A 21353-nucleotide genomic window follows, 5' to 3' on the forward strand; every position below is an offset into this window, starting at 1 on the left:
TTGTTGTTGGGTATTTACCGTGTTTCATCTCTTTCGGCCTCCTTTACTGTATGTTTCCACTGTACCATGAGTTGTGCTTTCCAGTGTTTTCCGCCATCATCCCGTCAGCCATCAATTCTCTTCATGCTCAGTTCGTTTGCATAGTCAACATGACAGCAGGTGGTTGTTTTTGGTCTGGCTTAAATACCTTCACTCCCACAGATAAGTCCGTCGAGTCATTATCGTTTGGTTTCGGCCTTCCTCCTTTCGGTGTAGCAGCTCGGCCTCAGCTGGCACACTGCACGTTTCCCCACAATAACACAGACCATGTGTTTCCTGTCGGCTGCAAATCAAGACAGATTGCTTCTATGTAGCAATCAGATGTTCGAAAACATGCCTCGGGATCTCTTCCATGTCAGAGGAGGCCCATTAAAATGTCAGAGGAGGTCAACTCGAGTTCTGCACTCAGAAGTATAATGACTGAGGAGTTCACAACCTTCAGCTGAACGCAGCGCGGCTGCAAAACATGACAGCGAGGATGACGTGAAAGTCTGGAATCTTATTCCGTAAATGTGGAGGCTTCAATCAGTAACTTCTCCATGAACTAAGAAGAGTGTTGTTAGAGCTGCCCGTCTCTTCCTCATTTAGTCAAGCTCATCCCCCTAAAACCTGTTAATCACCTCGACGAGCTGCCTGATCCTTCACCTCTGCTGTCATTTATGCTTTCTCTTCCAGTTTTGACTGTGTTTTTCTGCCCTGTGGCGGTCGCCATGGAGATGATTGATCAGGCTTTTGTCCCAGCTTCAGACATAACTGCCGACGCAGCTAGTTTTCTTTAAAAATAGCACCTCAATGATTACTAGTGAACTCAAAAACCTGCAAAACTTGTTCACCTTTTTGTTTTTTCCCGGAAAACATAGATAGCGAGATGTCTTCTTAGTCTGCAGATATAAAGCCAGGCCTCGGGGAAAAATAGCCCTGTCTTCTTCACATCATCACTTTTTGTTGTCATCCAGCAGTCCAAAGCTTTTGGTGACCTCACAGTTGTCTATTTTCTGCCCTGAGTAATAAAATGTTTCACTGGTGGTCTGTGGACGTACAGTATGTCCAGTGAAGAAGAACAGCTGTGCAATTCGTGGATCTGGCTTTCACCCTGAGCAAATATTTCCTATTTCAGTAAAACATCTGTGGCATCATGAAAATACCTCTGAAGTCGAAACACTAGAAAAAAACTACAAGTCTGAAGCCATGGTAACACAGCAGGAATATGCTCAAAATGTCATTCCTAACATGCTGGTGTTCACCACGTTGCTCCTTTTTGTTTAGTGTGTTGGTATGATCACATTTGCTAATTAGCACTAAAAACAAGCCACAGTTGAGGCTGATGGTGTTAGATATTTGGAGATAAATCAAACTTTGACCTGTTGGTGGTGCTAAGTGAACTGTAAGGGGAGAACCAGTGCCAATGTTATCCATCCATCCATCATATCCACTTCATCCTGAACAGGGTCACATGGGTACCGTAGCCTATCCCAGCTGACTTTGAGCAAAGGTGGGGTACACCCTGGACAGGTGACAGTACAAATAGATTACAGTTCATCCGAAAGAGGTCGTGAATGTCTTTACCAAGTTTTATAGCAATCCATCAAATGGTTATCAAGACATTTCACTCATTGTGAAGCTCATGGTGCATGGTGACTGAGAAAAAGCCAGGACTTCATCCTCTGGGGACCATGAACGTCTGTACAAAACTTTACAGCAGCCCAACCAACAACAATGTTTCAGCCTTGAACAGCAACGACTGACAGTCACGACTGCCGGGAGAAAACAACCACATTTGACATTTTTGGTTTGCAGAGACCGCCAGTTAGTCGGTGTCTTTGTCTCCCGAGGTGTTGTGTGGGCTGAAGGCACAGGGTGGAAGAGGAACAGTGAAAATTAACTGCCAACCGTCAAGCCAAACAAGTATGTCGATATTCTAGTTTTCAGCCCACTTGTGTTCCAGTTCTGGTGATAAACTCATTACTTGTTCAGTGGAAAACTCTCTTCGATACCAACTTCCGTCCCTCTCACATGGACATGTGGACACTGCAGTCGCCCGACCCTCCTCCGTCACCAGCGGGCCTCTCTTTGCTCTGTTTTTAAGCACACAGCAGGATAGTAGGCATTGTTGCCACATCTGAGGCCCTGGTGATCCCTCCAACAATGATCAGCTCGCATCTAAACAAAGCCCTTTAATGGAACCCAACAGATGCTAATGAATACGTTTTCTCCTCAGTCGGAAAACATCTGGATTCAGGCAGTAAATTACACTTCCACTTCATGCACAATATAACAGGGAGGGAAAACAAAGCAATGATGTTATCCAGCTTTTACATGCTGTTGGGAGCGAGCCCTCTTTTGTAGTATATAAATCTTTGTTACCCGTACTGCCTTTTTAGCTGGAACACTGGATAGTTCAACCTCTCATCTACCAACACAGCTGAAGGCTCGCTGGGCAAGACAATTAATTCAGTCCATGTGCTGTAATGCAGGTAAATGCTTGTCAGGAGGGGTTCAGATATTTATATTATTTTGATATTGGATTAAAAGTCATATATCATATCTAAATCATGCATTTTTTTTCTTTTGCTTCCATCTTCACAAACTATAGAGGATTGTGTTTTTTTTAATATTATTATTGTTGTTTAAAATGGAGTTGTTTTGGTTGAACAAAACAAGACAGAAAAAGCCACGGGAAATTGTGAGGGGAATTTTTCACAATTTATTTTTGTTATTTTATAACTTTAAGTATAATGGCTGACATCAATACACCGGCTTGCTCTCAGTGGCAATGATAACATGCTAAAGTTTAGCCTGTATAATAATTGTTATTTGTTCATATTTTTAGTTTAGCATGTTAGCATGCTAACATCTGCCTATTAACTACTACTAAGTACAGCTGAGGCTGATGGAGAGTATCATTAATTAGTTAGGTATTCAAACTAAAATAATTGGTAACTTTTTTTTTGCACCAGTTTTTCTGTGTCAATTGGTACCAATTCCAACCAATATTGGTTCGGAAAAGTCAAATTCATTGTTGAGCTGCAAAGAAAAAAGTTTGAGGATCACCAGAGTTATTAGAATTAATCATCTGGCAAACATGAATGCTGTATGAATAGCTCAGTCTGGACCAGACTGATGGACTGAGGGCCTGAGTGACAGTGCTGTAAATATTGCTGTTAGTTGCAGTCTGAGAACTGCACATTACTGAATGTCCCTTACATGACTATCATCAGCTACAATTTAAAAAAATAAAAGTTAAGCAGCATTTGTGTGTGTGTGTGTGTGTGTGTGTGTGTGTGTGTGTGTGTGTGTGTGTGTGTGTGTGTGTGTTTGTTTGTTTGTGTAAAGGAGCAGCTTTGTGCTGTTTTATTGACCGAATCTCATGCGTTCTCATCTTTAATGACAGTCCAGATGTGAAAATCCACGCCGACAAGAAAAACTACAAAACACCAAGCGATGATGCGGCCACATTTTTTCCAGGTTCATTACGAAACAATCAATTTCCCTATCAGCCTTCAACAACCCACAGAAATCAGACCAAGAGTATTAAATGTTCCTTCTAAAAGCCTACATGGTAAGCACTTCAGACTTTTAAGACTTGGACAAAATTCACGTTCCCCATGCACCACTGTTTCCATCTTCAGTTTGGACTGCAGTACTTGCGTGACGCCAGCGGCTCCTGTTTTAGTTGGACTTGAGACTATTTGTGGTGATCATTTCTAATGAGCAGCAGTAGACCCGCTGGGTGTCTCAGCGTTGCCGGGGGTTTCCGGGCTCTTTGAGATGGTCTGACCTGGACTCCTGTAGAGTGATATTACACTAATAAAGAGCAGAGCGTATCAACTCGAGTGTGACGAGTTCTGGCGATTCTCAGCCTTTTGGTTTATTGACTCAAAGTAGGGAAACGAGCGAGGAAGATAAATCTATGAAAAATGCTCTACCTCCAACTTAATCCCTGCTGCACAAACACACACAATGAAATACTCCCCTGCAAGCTTTTTCACTAGTTTCGCCTGCGACAATATTGTATGGTTACGTTGTAACCTCGGTTTTCTGAGTGAAGAGTATTTCTCTTCAACTCGTACATATTAAATATTTAACAGAGTGGATAGATAGTCTTGAGACGATTAAGAGCTTATGGTTATGTTGTAACCTTGGTTCCCTGAGTAAAGAGAACTATACAGACGATAGAGAACCATTTTAATCTCATCGAAATTTATGACGACAAACATGACAGCAGATGATTTTGTGCAGCTCTGCAGAGCCCCTGAATCAATATCTGATCTCGCTGCTGTTTTCACCAGCTTTGAGTGTGTGAAGGTTTACAGGAATGAATCACAGGCTCTCTGCTGTTTACATTGACAGATTATTACAGTCTGCATGTTCATATAAACATCGAGGAAGCCTCACAGATAAGCCAGAGGTACCGCCACTAAAGCTGCCCTTGAAGTGATGAGTGTGGACCGAACATCATTTAGCCCCATCAAACAGAAGTTTTGTTTCAACATAACCAAAGGACTCTGTGTAGAGAGAAAGATAGCGTGAGGAGTAACACACCGACTGATACTTATCACATGCTGTTGTTACCTTTGGCTCAGCTAAGTGTTTTAGCATCTTTAAAGTTTTTATTTTGGTTTTTCTGTCTAGATTCACTCTGAATACAGTCTTTTGCAACCGTCAAAAAAAAGGAAAAGGTAAAAACACACTGTGTGCGGTCTAGTAGAACCAGAGAGGCTGGGACTGTATCATACTTGGGCACATTAAACTGTTAGCTATGTGTTCCGTTCAAAATGATTTCTAATTGTTGTTCGTTGTCCGCTGGTTGCATAAAAACTGTTTGCTTACAACGGTTTACCAAAATATTCAAATAATAAGGTGATTATATTTCAAAGTTGTGTCCACAGTTGGTTTTCCTGCCCCACTGGTATTTTAATGCAGCTTTAAAATAACAATCTCAAAGATCTCCGTTTGTTTGTCTTTGGCGGTTAGCAGTAACTGCAGCTTTGTTTCTGGACGTCCCAGAGATCCAAACGCTTCACTAATTGTGCACCGCTTGTGATTTCTTCCAGGAATGTTGCCACAGTCGCCGAACGCGTTCAGTTCGTAATACTGCAAATGCAAATTTCATAAAGCGGGTCACAGGCTCCATCATACCTTATTCGGCAAGCGATAGTGACATTTATTTAAAGGAAAATCTTTGAGATTGTTTAATCAAAAATATTTTTTTACTTTTACTTTTGTCAGTCGTAATTCAGTCAGTAATTACTCATAAAACTTCCCTAAATGTTAGTTACAAGACTTTCATCAATGATATGACTAAAACTTGGCAGCATATTTCCTTTCACATCCAGTGAGCAGCGCGCTTTAGAAGATGGCTGCAAATTCTTTCGGGAAATTAACTTTATAGAGTGCGAAGTGCCGGATGTAAAAAACCTCGTCCCGTCGCTTCACTCAAACACGCCGCCTTCCCCTCCTTCTCTCGGCCTGTCAGACGGCTAGACAGCAGAACAATAACAGAAGCGAGCCAACATGTGTCTGCCTCAGAAATACTACCGTTTACCACCTCCAGCGCCAGGAAGCAAGCGTGGATCCGCCTGATGTAAACAGTCCCTCAGAGGGCAGACAAGAGAGAGAGCCACAGAAACAAACGCACGACAGGACAGACGGCTACTGTGTTGGACTCTATCACAGGTGGAAAAATTAGAGAACATTTAATATCTTAAATTCTTAAAAATGGCAATAATCCGGTAATTAAAAAAAATATTACATCGCGACCATTTTACAATTTTGAAACGGGCGTCATGCTGAAAGATGCCGCAGTATAAATCCCGGCTGCAGGAATCACGCTGCTTCTAAAATCAACTACCTGTGATGTTTACTGGGGGAAATGAAACTCCTGGAGAGTGATAAAATAAGCCTTTGTTGGTTTTGACATCCATCAGCGTGACTGCGTGGAGCTTGTCGCTCTGCACAGTCGAACATACACAGGATGCAGGAGCACGCAGAGAGCTGCTCATCCTGCTGCTCGGGCTTCCCGCCACATCTTCAGCCTCTGACAGCAGAGAGAGCCAAGTCATCTCTGCCCTTCGACCTCCTGATTGCATCCTTCGGTGAGCCGTCGTGAGGCGTGACTCATCGAACGCATTATGCTGCCGCACAAGAGCTGTAATCAGCGCGTTGGAGGTTGACTTCACTCTTTCAGATAAGTGATCTGAAAAGGCTCCCGAGAGGGTTTCAGCGCGAGTGATGTGCTGCACAGAACGTGAGGTGACTTTTATGTTCTTGAGTACGTCACATAAGACTTTACAAACTTCCAAGACTTTATATTCTTTTTTAAATGCGCTTATTTGTTCAGTTCATGTTGAGTTTCAAAGCTCGTGGCATCTCGTTACAGCGTCACGGAAAAGTTAAGTAGGCTCTTGTAAATCTGCTCCCACGGCCAAGTGCATACATGAATATGTTGGAGGTAAAAAAAAAGGAAGCTGCTGCAGGATGTTTAAAAAGTAATAATAAGAAAATGTATTTTAGAATATATAAAACAATATCCTTTTTACATAACATTTCTCAGTTTAATTCCAGCTGTCTTTAATACAGAAAACAGCAGCAGATAAAGGAAAGTTCAGGCGCCTTGATGCTTGGACTGCTTTTATAAAAGCTAAATGATATTCAGATTGCATAATTAGAACCTTTTTTCCCAGTCTGCCATTTGTAAAGACTCATTTTATTGAGAGCAACGTGTTTTGTTTCCAGTTTGTTAGGCTGAGGTCTGTTATTCTTGTTGTTACTATTGTTGCTGTATCGGTCTGTTTGAGGTGCAGCACCCCATTTTGTCCTGTTTTGAGTCATATGTCTTATTGTTAATTACAGCTATTGCACGATTTTTTTTATATTTTTTTAAACAGTAAAGTGTCATTTTAATTTTAGATCATGTTTTTTCTCATCTAGTTTTTATTTCTTCACTGATAATTTCCTCTCTAAAGTAGCAGGACCATGTGGACAGGGGACAGACGTAATTAGTCCCTCTGTTGCGACAGCTCTGAGGCTTCACTAAAATGCTGAAGAAACGGGATTCCCTCATTGTGCTCGCTGGTTACTCTCCATCCTCCTCCACGTCCTCCTCTTCTGAACGCACAATCTGCCACCTGCAGCTTCCTTTTATCCTCACAAAGAAACCGAGTGTCTTTACATTCACCTCTTCTGTTTGAGCTCTCTTTAAGGCCATCTGCCTGCTCCAGTGTCCAAATCTCCTCCGTCTTTCTATTCACCTGGTGCTCATTCACGCAAGCCTGAACTAATATTGGATTTTATAGAAAGGATGTATTCGCAAAGTGACGCAGATGATGCTTTGTGTCTTTATTCACTGTGAATAACAGCAAATGAATCAGCGTTCCCTCGACGCACACGGACGCAGTGGACCCATACATGGGGGTGAGTGTGTCACAGGAAGGTGGGCTTCTCGAATGGTTTATTTCTTCTGGTGAACTATTTTTAGAGCACACCTCTGACTCTCCTCAACCCCCGCATATTGTCCGTTCTCCACTCGTGCTGTCTGACGGCCGCGGCCGTCCTCGGCGGAGTCATTGCTGATTATTTCCTTCCCTGCTTTTAACAACCTTACACCCCGGAGATTAGAAACGCTTTTAAAATTTCATGACGGATCCAGTATTTGCTTCTTTTGCTGCTGCAGGCAAAAAAGTTAATAGGATTACTGTTTAATATTTTGGGCCACTTTCAGCAATATTTGATTTATCCAGCACTGTTCCTTCCCTGCTTTTTTTTTTGGTAGATCAGTTTATGAAACACTCTCTCCTGATAATATCCACATTTTAATGTAAAGCTTTACTCTTTACACATTCGTTCATGTCTTTTGGAAGAATTTAGAAGATTAAGAGATGAAAAATTCACAAGTTTTCAAATTTCTCACGAAACCTTCTGGCGTCTGAGAGAAGGCAGATTGTCACAACCGAAGAAAACCAGCATCTATCTCGACCGTCCTTCCATGTCCCTGTTGTGTCTGTGTGAATGATGAAGGCTGAGAGGAGCAAACCTGGTGGTGCATTGTTGTTCCAGCACCACAGAGCCTCTTCAGGGTGGTGCTGGGCACAGATCTTCCTCAAGGCAATACTCCACAAACCTGCTATAACACTTTAATACTGGAAGATCCTGACGTTACTTTGTTAAGTGCCCTGAGATGAAACATGATTTGGGGCTCTTTACCACAGTAAATAAAAGACTGCACAGTCACAGTCTCCTCTTCAGTGATGAGACGAGATGAAACAGAATCCAAACAGGGTTACTGTGGGGAATATGATTAAAGCACAATGTCCCTGCTCACCTGCATGTGCAGAGGTCCTCTGAAGGGGTGAAGTCTTTGCTTTTCAAGCTGCTGCCATCAAAAGAACTGACTGAGCGCAACATCTTTTTTAAGTTACATGCTAGTTTTTAAATCAGATTTTACCAGTGGCATTATACCTACATAATTACAATTAATATTAGAGACAAAAGTAATGATGTGAGTCTGTTAAAGCTCCACAGGCCTTTCAGTACCTGCAGTAATTCTTTATATTAAACCTATACTATCCAGGTTGACTGTATTCCTGCTGAAAATATCTCCTTCCCTTGTTCTCAGCTTCACCTTCATGCCTGTAATCACAGTGAGGATCGCTCTCTAAGGTGTGGTAACCACAGCGTCTCAGCCCTCATCTGCCTTTGCCTTGATGAATAGTGCTGTGCTGCTATTGTTAGAGACTAAATTAAAGGGATGAATGTGGCGTTGGGATCCTCACGCCCTTCCTGTTATAACCCCACGACTGCGAGCTTCTCTGTCCTTTTGCGTCTTCTGAGACGTGAAATCAAAGCCTCCCCAGTGTCCCATTTTACGGAGCCGCGGGGCCCTGAGGAGAAAGACTGCCTCCCTCTCTGCCATTGTGTGGCTCATGGAGCTCATCCAAAGCCGACTGAAGGGGAGTTTATCTGACCTTTACCGCCATTCAAAGTGAACTTGATATGTGTTTTGGAGTTCAAACAAAATCCATCTTCATAGTGCGAAGGAAAAGTGCATTCAACCACAGGTTTTGGATAGTTGAAGTATTATATAAGGCAGGCGGGTGGACAAAAAACTTTGAGCAAAGTGGGTTTTAACTGAATCAATTAGCAGGCCTGGGTTGCTCTAATAAAGCATGACGTCACAGCTCTCATTTATTTCTTTTTACCGCGTGTTTTCATAATGGACGAGGCTGTTTCACTCGAGCTGTTCACTGATGCAGGCGAGATGGTTTCTTCTCTATAGAGGCTGTAAGGAGTCTCATCATGTTTTCAGCGAATCATTTCCTGTCGTTGCATCCTAATGTTTGTAGACTTCAAGTTCATTTTTGAAACTACTGGGGCAACTACGTTTAGAAAAAAACCTTGACTTGAATGTCCTCGCACTATGGCACCAACACTGGTCGCTGATTGGTCCGCGCTTCAGAACGGCTGCGCAAGCGTTAAAGCGAACAGGGTTTCCAGACGAGAATCACAGCCAGGAAAACTGAAGCTGGGAGCAACAGTTTGGTGGAGCCAGACTAGTCAATTACAGTATGTTTATTAGATGTTTTTTTAAGAAGAGTTACTTGCTCGAGATGGAAACAAGGTTAATGAGAGCAGCGAGAGCTGTAAAACCAAAACAATGAACTGAAAGATGCTAAAACGCTACATAGAGCTGAGAGCTACTGCAGAGTATGTTGATAAATATCTGTTGCTTCACCTTCTTTAACATTTCACAAAGTCATAGTTAATAAGAAAATACTGATGAAGGTATAGCTTTCTCAGCATCATTTATGTTGTTAATCATACATGTGTACATAATCTGAATATTCACAACACAATTCAAACATGGTCTTCCTCTGTCCTTCCATTATTACCGGCGAATCTAATTACATCACTTATGGTTGCAGCAAATCCCTCTGCATTAGAGATTTACAGAGGAAACGATTTAATAGCTCCGGAGAGTAAAACACTGCGACACCTGATGGTTTAATTACACTATGATTTATTACGAGAACCTGGCTCGAGGCAGCAAAACCAATTTAGCTGCCAAAATACCTTCCTGTGACACAGGGAACGTGTTTACTGCACAACAACATTTAACATTCAAATGATCAGTTTGCAAATGTAGCGTGCTGACATCCTACTACAGCTTAAGTGGTAATTAATTTGGTCTATATTGGTATATTTAGTCTAGATTAAGAGGGGTTCATACAAACCCCCTCAGAATTTAAGAGCTGTTTATGTAAAATATGTATTTTTTTAATATGTTGTTTACAAAATGCAAGCTTAATTATTAATTGTAGCTTTGCTCATGACATGGCAGAAAATGGAATCCAGGTTGATTTCTCTCAGAAGAGCAGTTGTGCTGATTATGCCCCACGTCTCATTAAATGAAATGGTCTATAATAACCAGGACTCTGTGAGCCTCTGTCACAAATGAGCTCACAGGCATGGAGAAAACCGTGATGAGTCATGTGATGATAATTAGCCAGCTGTAATCTGATCAGGAGACCAACAGAGAACCAGTCATACTCTTCCTGTATTACTAGTTTCATATTTAGAGATAGATATCGTTCCTCCATGATGCTTATTTCTCATATCTGTAATTTTCTGTGTGCCGCAAAAAAATGCATCAAATTCATCGTTTTCAATTTCCATCTGAGTCATACGGGTATTCAAATGCGAACAGGTGGCAGAAAGACCGATGACTCACAACAGAGGAGAGCAAAGCAAATGTAGCTGAGGCTGATCTGACTGATGGACAAGCATCTTCCTCTTTACTTACTGTGACACCTGTCGAGCTTTTTCAGTCTCACATAGCTCACATGCACTTAAAATCACAATGTTGCAGATTTATAGCTCTAGTTTACTCATGTTTTGAACATTGGCTTGATTCTCGACTAAAGAAGATAAAAGAAGACGTTAAATTTCTTGATGACAACCATTGATTTTTCTGCCAGCAGATTTTTATCATCTGCAGCTGACGTTTGAGCAACACCGCAATAGCAAGGAAACAGCCAAAGTAAAATCTTACATCGACTGCATTTGGAGTGTTTTCCAGTCTGAGTCGTGTTGTCATTGGCTGCTCTAAATATCCATTTTGTGCAGGTCCAAACATGGTCAGCCTGCCTGGTTTGTTTGTTACTTAACGTTGCCTCAGTTTGGTATAAAGATAGATGGCGAGCTGATTGAGCTCATCAAACACAGCTACTCTAACTGGTCTAAACTACGTATCAACAAACAGCAAACTGAACACATTAAAACTGTTGGTAACGTCATACAGAGGTGTAGTAGGGAAGAATTTCAGCCCTGGACTTTTTAGCTACAACCGGACCGCCCGCAGCCGCTCTCTTATGCACCCAGTAAAGGACCAGTTACAGATTTAGAGGGCATTTGCAAACACTTCATGGATTTCTTTTGACAGTCCAGCAGCCCACTCCGAATTTGTCCCAGTATGCCAAATGGTCAGAACAGCCCTGATGTTGTACTATCAGCTGTCTGTCTTTATAAGAACCCGTATTAGTCACCTTTATGCAAGTTGAGCGCGAAACGTCTTTCCTTTATTTGCCCAGAGCTTTCAGCAGCAGCTGAAAACGACACCAACGTTACCTCTTGATCTGATTCCGATTGCCAAAACTTTCAGCCATCGTTGTGTTCAGTGTTCAGTTCATCATAACAACAAGTTAGAATACACAACCTCTTCTTCCTCCCATGTTGCACTGAGAACAGACTCGCTATCCCATCTTGTGGTACAAAGTGGTATTACAAGACAAGACGGGCCGAGGCCAGCTGACTCGATCGGATCGGAAACCCGACGATACTACGTCCCGCCCACCGACAGCTTTAACCTGACTGCACCACAGGCCTGTCAATCAAACAGACACGCCCCCAAAAACATTACTTTTTTGGGGTTTATTTCCTAGTTAATGTCGGGATTATTTTCAAATGGACCGCCAGAAAACTAAACTCTGCAGGTAGAGCGAGCATACAAGTCAACCACAGCTAAGCACCGACGTCAGAGTGAAGCACCGAGCAGACGGTCCATCCACTGATAAAAAAAAAAACCAGAGCAAATTTTGAATAGTAATTTTGCTTGAAATATCCATCACTAAAAGCTCTTTGTTATGTTAAGTTTTTTGGTGTTTTTTTTGTCATACATCCTATTCACATCTACTGTTAGGCTCAAACTGTGGACTCCTCTGAACCCCGGCTCACACTGGGTGAAATATTTGCTCCAGACAGTGACGCCATCAATCCTGGCAAGTGACATGTTTACTGTTGCCTTGTGTGTTATTGTTACTCTGCTCACTTCAGACTTCCCACATCCGTCCTTAAGGGCTATACAAATATGAATGGAGCCTGATTGGCGAGCTGCAATCTGATCTGGAGAGGGACCGATGCGATGTCTGACTTAACGTCCCTCTACGTTAGGCAGTTGAGATAGATTGGATATTTCCTCCGACACCACGGGGACTCCCAGTAGCCCGTGTAACACGGACGTACATACAGTATATTTCCTTATAGTGAGAAAAATAGTTTACAACTATTCAGCAGCGCCAAAGAGGCTCGGCGGTGCGGGATGCAGATGAGCCCCAGGGAGAAAGCGGTGGTGAAAGGAAATCTGGGAAAGCTCTGAGACTGGGAATAGTGGCCTGACCTACTGCTCAGGAAGTGGTTTGGGAGGTTTTTGTAATTCATTTGTTTGCTGGCATCTTGCATCAGGGCTGTCACTCTGTGTTTGTGTGAAGGAACAATCCCACACTATAATGCCAGAGGAGAAAGTAGCAACAGACGGGCATTTAAACAAATGTGTTTATATCTGCCATTTCTTTAAATAAATAATGGAAATAGGAACAACGGGCTGCTGTCTTCCTCCCAACAGATTTATCAGAGTATTTTAAAGTGTTTCTATCTGTCACGTTAATAAAAAAACAAAAAACTATATAAATCTACATGGACTCTGGAAGCAGGTTTTCATTTCTTTTCCATGTGAGCTCCCGCCCTCCTTCCTCTTGTCTTTGTCCTCTAGTTCACGTTATGCTGATTCTCAAACTCTTCTTTAGTCTCAGTGATTCAGTTCCAGCAGAATCTTTTCAGATGCTCAGCGTTACTCATTGGACTTCAACAAAACAGGCAAAGCCGCACAGCTAAAATGTTCTTTTCATTTTCTGAGTTTCCTTCTTTTTAACCGCTGAGTGGATTTGCACGAAACCATGAATCAATAATTAAAGCACAAAGTACTGCCAGTTATAATCCTGTTGTCAACATCTCTGGTGATGAGGGCTGACGTCGTTGATCAGAGGTGAAGGCCTGTTACAAAAATAGTCAATTCATGGTCATATGAGCTCGTAATGAGTCTTACAATCTGAAACGACTTGACAGAATTGGCACAAAATGATCCGTGTTGTCTAGATTCCTGTTAAATTATTTTTCAGTGTGTTGGTCCTTTACAAGCATTTGGGGCCATGTTGTGCGTAAATTGTAGCTGCTTGTCTGCCAGCAGAGCAGCAGGGCAGCGATCGTCTGCATTTCTTCTGACAGAAAGGCAATAAAACCCCAGAAACGGCTCGTCTGGGTAATGATTCACTGCTCTTCTATTCGCATAAAACACGAGGGGAAAACTTTATATCTGAAAAACTTTTCCTGCCAGCAGAGAAGCAAATTTACAACAACAGCTCTGATGACATCAATCACCACAACCAAGTACCATAATCAGTCCAAATACGACCCAAGACTGAAATCTGTGTACAATAGAACTGAAAATGCTTCAAGATAATTGAATCTTGATTTCTTTTTAATGAGATTTGCTGTCTCTGATTGATTCGACTGATTTCCTGCATTTCTTACCATTTCTCAGCTCCCATGAAAGTAATAGAAATAGTCCTGACGACACTGAGTCAATAAGGCAATCAATGCATTGGAAAGTTAGAGGGCAGCTGCTATAAATAATTAAGAGAAAATAGTCTGAATTTCTCATTGGCAAACTGTGTAATCCATAAAAAAGTAATAGCTTAATGTTATGCCTTTTCTCATGGATGACTTAACCTCCCAAAATATTCACTATATCGCCTAGAAAATACTTTAAAAAAATGCAGCTACTGCTCTTTGGACAATCTTTCATAAATGATGTATCTAGAAACAAAATGTATTTTCAATGCTATTCTGCATTACTGTCCATCCAAATACGATTAGTATTTAAATATTGATCAGAATAATAAAGTAATTTTTAATTGAATATGTTGAAATTCGTCATTCACATGTAGTCAAAAGCTGAGATGGCGCCGTTAGCTTTAACAGCAGTTTAACTCGGTTTATAATTTACATTATGACTGGATTTAACTACACCTGCATTAAAGTATGTGAAATAATGATCTAAATTCAAATTAGGAAAGTCATTTTTCCAATTCAAATTCAGTTAATTTATTGGTTTGTGATATCTAAGGCTAGCTATCCTATCAACTACGTTTCTTTTGATACAGCTCTAATGCATGAGCCGTCTAGGTGACTGCTTTTCTGTGATAGAGTGCAGTAAAGGTTGGTGCTAGATTGGATCAGCCGTAGGGATGCACGCTCTAAACCTTTCCGTGCTATGATTGATTGTTTTACCGTTAATCAACTGGACACTATCACAAACCCTTCCACAGCATAGCAACCAATCACAAGCAGAGCCTTCCTCCCGCTGATCCAATCTAGCCCCGGCAATGAAGAAGATGTGATTTAACAGATTATTACCTATCACAGGGTGTCCTGCAGCATGGGCAGCAATACAAAGACAGAGAGCAGTAACTACACAGCCAGAGGGAACTCACTGCAGCTTGGTTTTAACATTTCAAAAACTATTATCACAGAAATCACACAATTGCATTACATATTAGTTTTCCCTTTATAATTTCTCTTTTATATTTTCCACTTTAAAATCTTTTCTTGCTTCTGCCGTCTGCTTTTTCAGCAGTTTCAGTCTAACCACGTCTCCTCCAGTCTTATCAGCACAGCTGGCTGTATGACATGACCCGACATGACATGAACACAATAGCTACAGAACCTGGCTGCGGTGACACAGCTCTGGGAGTGGCGGTAAGGAGGTGTTTTTGTGGCCGAAGGGAACCAAAGAGCCGTGGGTGTCCGACTGATGGCCGTGGGGAATCAATAGAGACTGTTCAATGAGTAACACAACCCTGGCTCAGAGCCGGGCCATGTCTGCCACTAATTGCTCCTGCTTTGTTTGCAATTAGTCCAACATTCTGTCGCTAATGTGATCAGGTCACTTCGGATAAAAGTAGCTTTTTGGCAAACACCTCCCGTGGATAATATGTTTGACATCAATTTTACAACTCTGCCACCCATTCACTCACAGCGGCTCTGCTCGGCACAGTTTGATGAAATCCGATCACTCCTTCTGCTCAGACTCAAACCGAATTATCAAGTTGTGGAAATCCAGCTTGCAGCCTGAGAGTGTGAGGAAGACAGAAGCAGCTCTCGAAGGCGACGGGGATATTGATTTCTCCAACATGTCAGATGTCAGATATTACAAGACAACAGCTGGAATTCACATGGCAGGGAATTGTGCTGGAGGAGTGCCACGGACAGGAGCCTCTACTCCAGCATGGCCCCGCCCACTTATTACTCAGCTTCAGTTTTCACTGTGATTATGATCTCGAACCCTTGGGGCCCATCAGCGACCAGTGGGCGTGGCTAAGTGTGGGGACGTTGAAGGCTAGCGTTTGTTTCAAAATGTAGTTGCAACAACGGCATCCAACAACATCCAACAAACAGTTAAGCTGCTCCAATAGTTTTATCCGAATGAACCCGCTGTCTACGCCCATCAGGATGCTACAACTGGAAACTTGTGTTTTATTTGTGATATAATGCTGACATGCCTCTACTATTCTTTGTCAGTACAGTGAGCTTGTCAAAGTCATTACTGAACTCCTTTGCCAGTATTGTGTTTGTAACGTGCAACCTAAACAGTAGACTACGAACAAACAGGCGGCGATATCAGACCACACCGACATCTGGGATCATTGAAGAACTTGAGCAAACGGAGAGAGCAGACAGCAACATGAAAGACGACCCTGAAGGGCATTAAAATGAGTATGAAACACATTAATCCTCGTAATGAAAAGATGACTTCAGTCTGTGCTGCCGTGCTCGATCTATTACTCTCAGTGGTTTTGCTGCAGCAGCATTTCATTGGTCGATTAATACTAACAGGTACATATCACTGTACTGATTCAGCGGGCTGACGTTAAGACTCCTCTGCTGGTTGTTAACTTTGTGTGTCTGTTGCTGGGTGCTGGCCAGGAGGTGAACAGTGAGTTTATCAGGTTGATGAAAGCCGTGAGACTGAAGCAACACTTGCAGCTTTAAAATCTAAAGAGCTGAAAGACAAACAGCTTTTAGCAGAGCCCAAACAATGCTGGATTTATGGGACTGATATTAAGGATATTAATAAGTGAAAAAATTCTGACAATGACTGAAATGTGGTCATCAAACACTTTTGACAAAGATATGTCATGGAGGCAGGATACTCCACAGTTTAATGATAAACTCCAAAATGACATCAGTGCATTGAAACAGTGAACTTCACTGGAAATGTAATAATTGCAACAAAAGATTACAAAAAAAGTTATAAATTACTCCAAGCATCTTTTTGTGCATTATATACGGTAAATGTTTTTCATTATGGACAACATATAGGCCGATACCGACATATCTGTGATAAGCCAATATTGTGTGATAAAATCAGCCACCCAATAAATGGTTGAGGTCCTGGTCTGTAGAGATGAGGGGGAACCAGTCAGGTGGGTTGTTGCTGTGAGTGCCATCTTTTACACAAAGTCATTTGGAGTTAATAGTTAAAAGATTAAAAAAATAATGATTGGTGCAGATCTTATTATTAGTTTTGAGAAAATTGTAAACTATTACAAAACGTATTGGAAAAAGACAGACAGCCAGACCCCATCATTACCGGTCTATTCCCAACCACTGCTCAGGTGACACGTCTGTGTTCAAGGTGTTTGGTGTAATTTAAAAAATTTTTTTAACTGCATAATCAAGGAGCATTGCACAAAGAAGACATCCAAAGAACCACTTTTGGTAAATTAGCATTTTGATCCGATCTGAAATTTGAGGTTGGAAAACATCTATTCTTGCTCAGCTTTTTTTTTTTTTAAATGATGTGTTAAATTAAAGAATACCTTTAAAATCATGAATTCGTGAAACTAATTCAATGGAGGTTAATTTCAATGAATATAATCATTTAATTAAATTGAAAAAAAACAAGAATAAACCTGATGCAGGGAGTTTTCCACAGCAGCAATATGTGACAGCTTTCCTTTATCTGCCTTCATCATGTGGTGAGCTTGGTGACAGTGCACATTATTCCCTTTGCTATCCTTCAGTGAATCTGGGCCAGTGTCCATACTGACACACACAAACAAAGGCTCCTCTCTGCCGTGTGCACATTTTTGTGCGGTGGCAGATTAAAAGCAGCAGATACAGTTACCTCTAATGAGGAGAGGACTTCACACCCCATCGGTTGTTCTGTCTACCGGAGATCCAGGCCGGGCGGCAGAAACACCACAAAACAACCCCAGTTGGAGATTTGGGGCTCGAACACGAAGCGTAAATGTGCCTGAAGAAGAAACACGCGTGTCAACAGCCTGACAAATCATCTACTGCTGTTCTGCTTTCAGGGAATAATTGAACGTTGCATGACACAGACTTCCTCTGCTTGAAAACACATCCAGTGTGTTTGGAACAAAATTAATCAGAGGATGACAAAAACTGGGAAGCAAAAGACCTCCGGTGAAGACTACGATGAAGCTGTCCTCACTACTCCATAAGTGCGAGTTACAAATCATCATTCTTACATACAGATCAATCATCAACCACCGTCCTGCGCTCCAGGCGGGACTTGACTTCTTTAGGAGGGTAATGAAACATGGCAGAGACACTCCGGCCGACTTAATAGGTTTTCCTCCCTTTCCTTGTGACGGTAAATTGGAAAACATGCCAGGCTAAGATGGATGTTTTCCTCCAATTCAAAGGCAGCTTTCTAAGCCGAAGCTGGTCCCTCATTGTCTCTTTCCTACGAGCAGCAGCTCAGTAAATTGACATGAGGACACAGATACCCGCCTGGACTCAAAGGACCACTCAGTCCCTTTTGGGAGTCACTCAGCCACATGACAGCTCCTGCAGAGAGGCTCTTTGTGAAGTGTGAACACTTGACTTGAGTGGTATCCATCTTTTATATCTTAGGACGTTCTCAGCATGCCACCAGGGTGTATGCTGTATGAAGGTATTTGTTACTGATAAATACTTAATTCATTTTAAAAGGAGAAGATAATAGATGATATTTGTAACTTTATGAATGAAGTGGGATTAAATGGTGTTAAAAGTGACTGACTGACTGTAGCATCAATCATTCTGCCTCCACATTTCTCTTCTGTTGCCTCCCTGTTCAAATACGAGGGGGAAAAATGAAAACAATATCTATACGTAAATAAAAAGGCTGAATAATCTGCTTGTACAAACCAGCAGGAAGTGGAAAATGGACCATCCTTTACTTTAGAGTACATAACGTAGGTCAAGCCATCATCTTAGTTTTTTGCGAAGACAAAAGCCAAACATATCGACTTTGTCCATGTTTTGATTGACTGATCCTCGCTGAGTCGTTCAGACGCTGCAGCTGAAGCGTACATGTAGAGGTACTTGTGAGCCGCCTCGGACAACAACAGATTGATATGTTGATTTGTTCTCTTTAAATCTCATGCAGTGCATTGTGAACACACCTTCAATCTTTTTCTGTGTTGTTTCTACATGGTTGCATTACATCCTATTTGCCTTTCAGAGAAATTAAAGTGCGTATGACATATATGTAGTTTGTTGAGAGGACCGAGCCAGGTTCGTTGTTTGCTCCTACTTTCACTGATGATGTGAAAAGAATACAATAATATAATATATAATCGCCTCCTGGTTCTCGCTCCATATTTCACACGCAGACATGAAACATGAATGTATCAATCTGATCTCACTGAAAAAAGTCAACAAGCATACGAACCAAAATGACAAACTACTCCTTTAACATTTGTACTACTTTTTTTTTTTTTTCCCCTCTGGGAAGCCCACAAAGAAATATCTCCATATGAAAGTCTGTGCATGCCCATGCTCCTTTATATTGAGTAAACTGACATATTGGGTCGTTTCCGGCTCCTTTTTGTGGTTATAGCTGCTCTCAGGTAGAAGATTCACATGAGAGGATCCCTGCCGACACATTAACCCAACTAAAGGGAGAAATGTTGTTGTGTTCAGATAAACAGCCACATTTTGAACAGGTGTTTACAGATACTTTTACTCTGACAAACAGCTCAGATTGTTTGGTTTGGATCTCTGTGTGACATTTCCCTCTATTCTGTCTGAACGAAACACATCAGCATTTCCGTGCAGCAGATCACTTATTGACGTAAACCATTAAAACAGTGACTCACTGGTCCACAGGCTGTTTGAATGTATTAGAATTTAGATGAGAAGACTATTAAAGTGGTTTGCCTCTGGTGGCCTCGTGGTGGGTTATCCACAGCTGATTAGCTCTTGAAGTCACGACGGTCATCCATTTTGAGTGTAATTTTCATGAACTAAAATCCACATATGAAACGGAGCTTTTCCTGTCTTGTTTTCATGCGCTGAACACGCTTTTTCTTTTGTTCTTTGCAGCTTTGGTGGTGAGATTTCTGACCAGACGCTTCATCTGGGAGTACGACCCGACGCTTGGTAAGAAAAGCAGATTCACAAAACAAGTTGTTTCTCTAACAACTTCTCTACTACTACTGCTCTACTAGCACTGTTACAACTTCAATAGTAACTACAATGCTACTGCTGCTTTATCATTACCATGTGCCACTACTACAGTCACAACTGATACTCTTACCATGGAGAGAAAATCGTCTCAAAATGGTCACAAATACACATTACATGATCTACAAATGAACACAGCTTGAACCAACATTAATATGTTACGTGCAGATTTTTAACTTTGCTGTCACAGATCTGATCGTTTCCTCTTTCGAAGAGTTTCCAGTGGAGACAGATGTCTAGAAATGTTGGTGAACAGACTGTTAAATGTGTGTGCGTAGATCACGTTACATTTGCGAGTGGAGTTTTAGGTCCCTTTTCACTCCCTGAACACTTGCGGTCGTAAGTGCAATTGGAAAAGAGGGACATCTGATCTTTTGGTAAATACATGTGTAATTTCAAAAGACCTTTCCCCAAGAAGACAGAATAGCTCGTCATCCCTCGATAATAACACGTACATTTCCTGAATATGGACCTAAAACTGTGACCAATAAATGTAAATATATTGTTTAAATAAGAAGCTGCTCGGTCATGGACTTGTTGGGAATTTCTACAGAGAAATTTGTAGGCAAAAAGCAGATGCAGGCTGAATCTTGCCAAAACCACTGAGGGGGGCGTGAAGGAAAAATAATTTTAACGGAAGAAAAATACATTTCTACAACAGGGAAATCCGCTAACCTGGTAATCCACCTACTTGAGCTTCTATAGCTCACTAATTAACATGTTAAATGTTTTTTGTACCAAAAACAATTGGGTGATTTTATGGAAAATTATGTGGAGGGTGCCGTTGTTTGGGAAGGCACAATGAGTATTCAATGGCCAATCATGTCATAGTTTAGGCATGCAAACGCCTTGAAGTGATGCTACATGGTTTAAAGCAGACGAGGCTTTTCTCTTCCCTCACTAGTGTATAACATAGAACTGACCTCAATACAAAGATGCAGGTTGGACCAATTTCCGACATCGTAATTAAAGGGCACAAAGACATCACGTCTCCCATGTATGGTGCTTTTCATTTCCTGACTACACGAGGCAGGCCAGAGCCTCCGGATTGTTCACATGCTGCTCTTTTCCGTAGTGCGACTATTTTTGGTGTTACGAAGTGCAGCGTTGCGCAATCAGACCACATCAGGAACACATTTAATCAGTTCTTTACGTAACGACATGATGGTCACAATCTTATAGCCATTAGGTCCTTTGTGCCACATCTCAGCATATGGCTGGGAGAGTGATGAGATATTTCCAGTTGTTAGGGCAACAAAACAGAAACACTTTGAACTTCGAGATACTGAATAGAAAAAAACAAAATCAAAGGTCCCATATTGTATACATTTTGATTTGTGTTTATTTTTGTGTGCGTAAAGCAAGAGAGCCAAGAGTCAATATAAATACATAGAATGGTCAAAGTTGTTGTATTGACGTTGAAAGAGCATTGACTGATTCACAAC

The 21353-nt window shown here is 41.5% G+C and overlaps 1 protein-coding gene across 3 annotated transcripts in view; it reads left to right on the forward strand.

Moving 5' to 3' along the window:
• rerg (RAS-like, estrogen-regulated, growth inhibitor) overlaps nt 1–21353 on the forward strand; it is a 40888-nt gene that overhangs the window by 9210 nt on the left and 10325 nt on the right. For all 3 annotated transcript variants that reach the window (XM_069156590.1, XM_069156591.1, XM_069156592.1), the window contains one exon: nt 19768–19824. In XM_069156590.1, the coding sequence (XP_069012691.1) occupies nt 19768–19824 (57 nt within the window). The remainder of the gene's footprint in view (nt 1–19767; nt 19825–21353) is intronic.

This window comes from Embiotoca jacksoni, unplaced genomic scaffold, assembly GCF_022577435.1.
Source record: "Embiotoca jacksoni isolate LCO1_2020_lvr unplaced genomic scaffold, fEmbJac1.0.p SCAF_21, whole genome shotgun sequence".
NCBI lineage: Eukaryota > Metazoa > Chordata > Actinopteri > Embiotocidae > Embiotoca > Embiotoca jacksoni.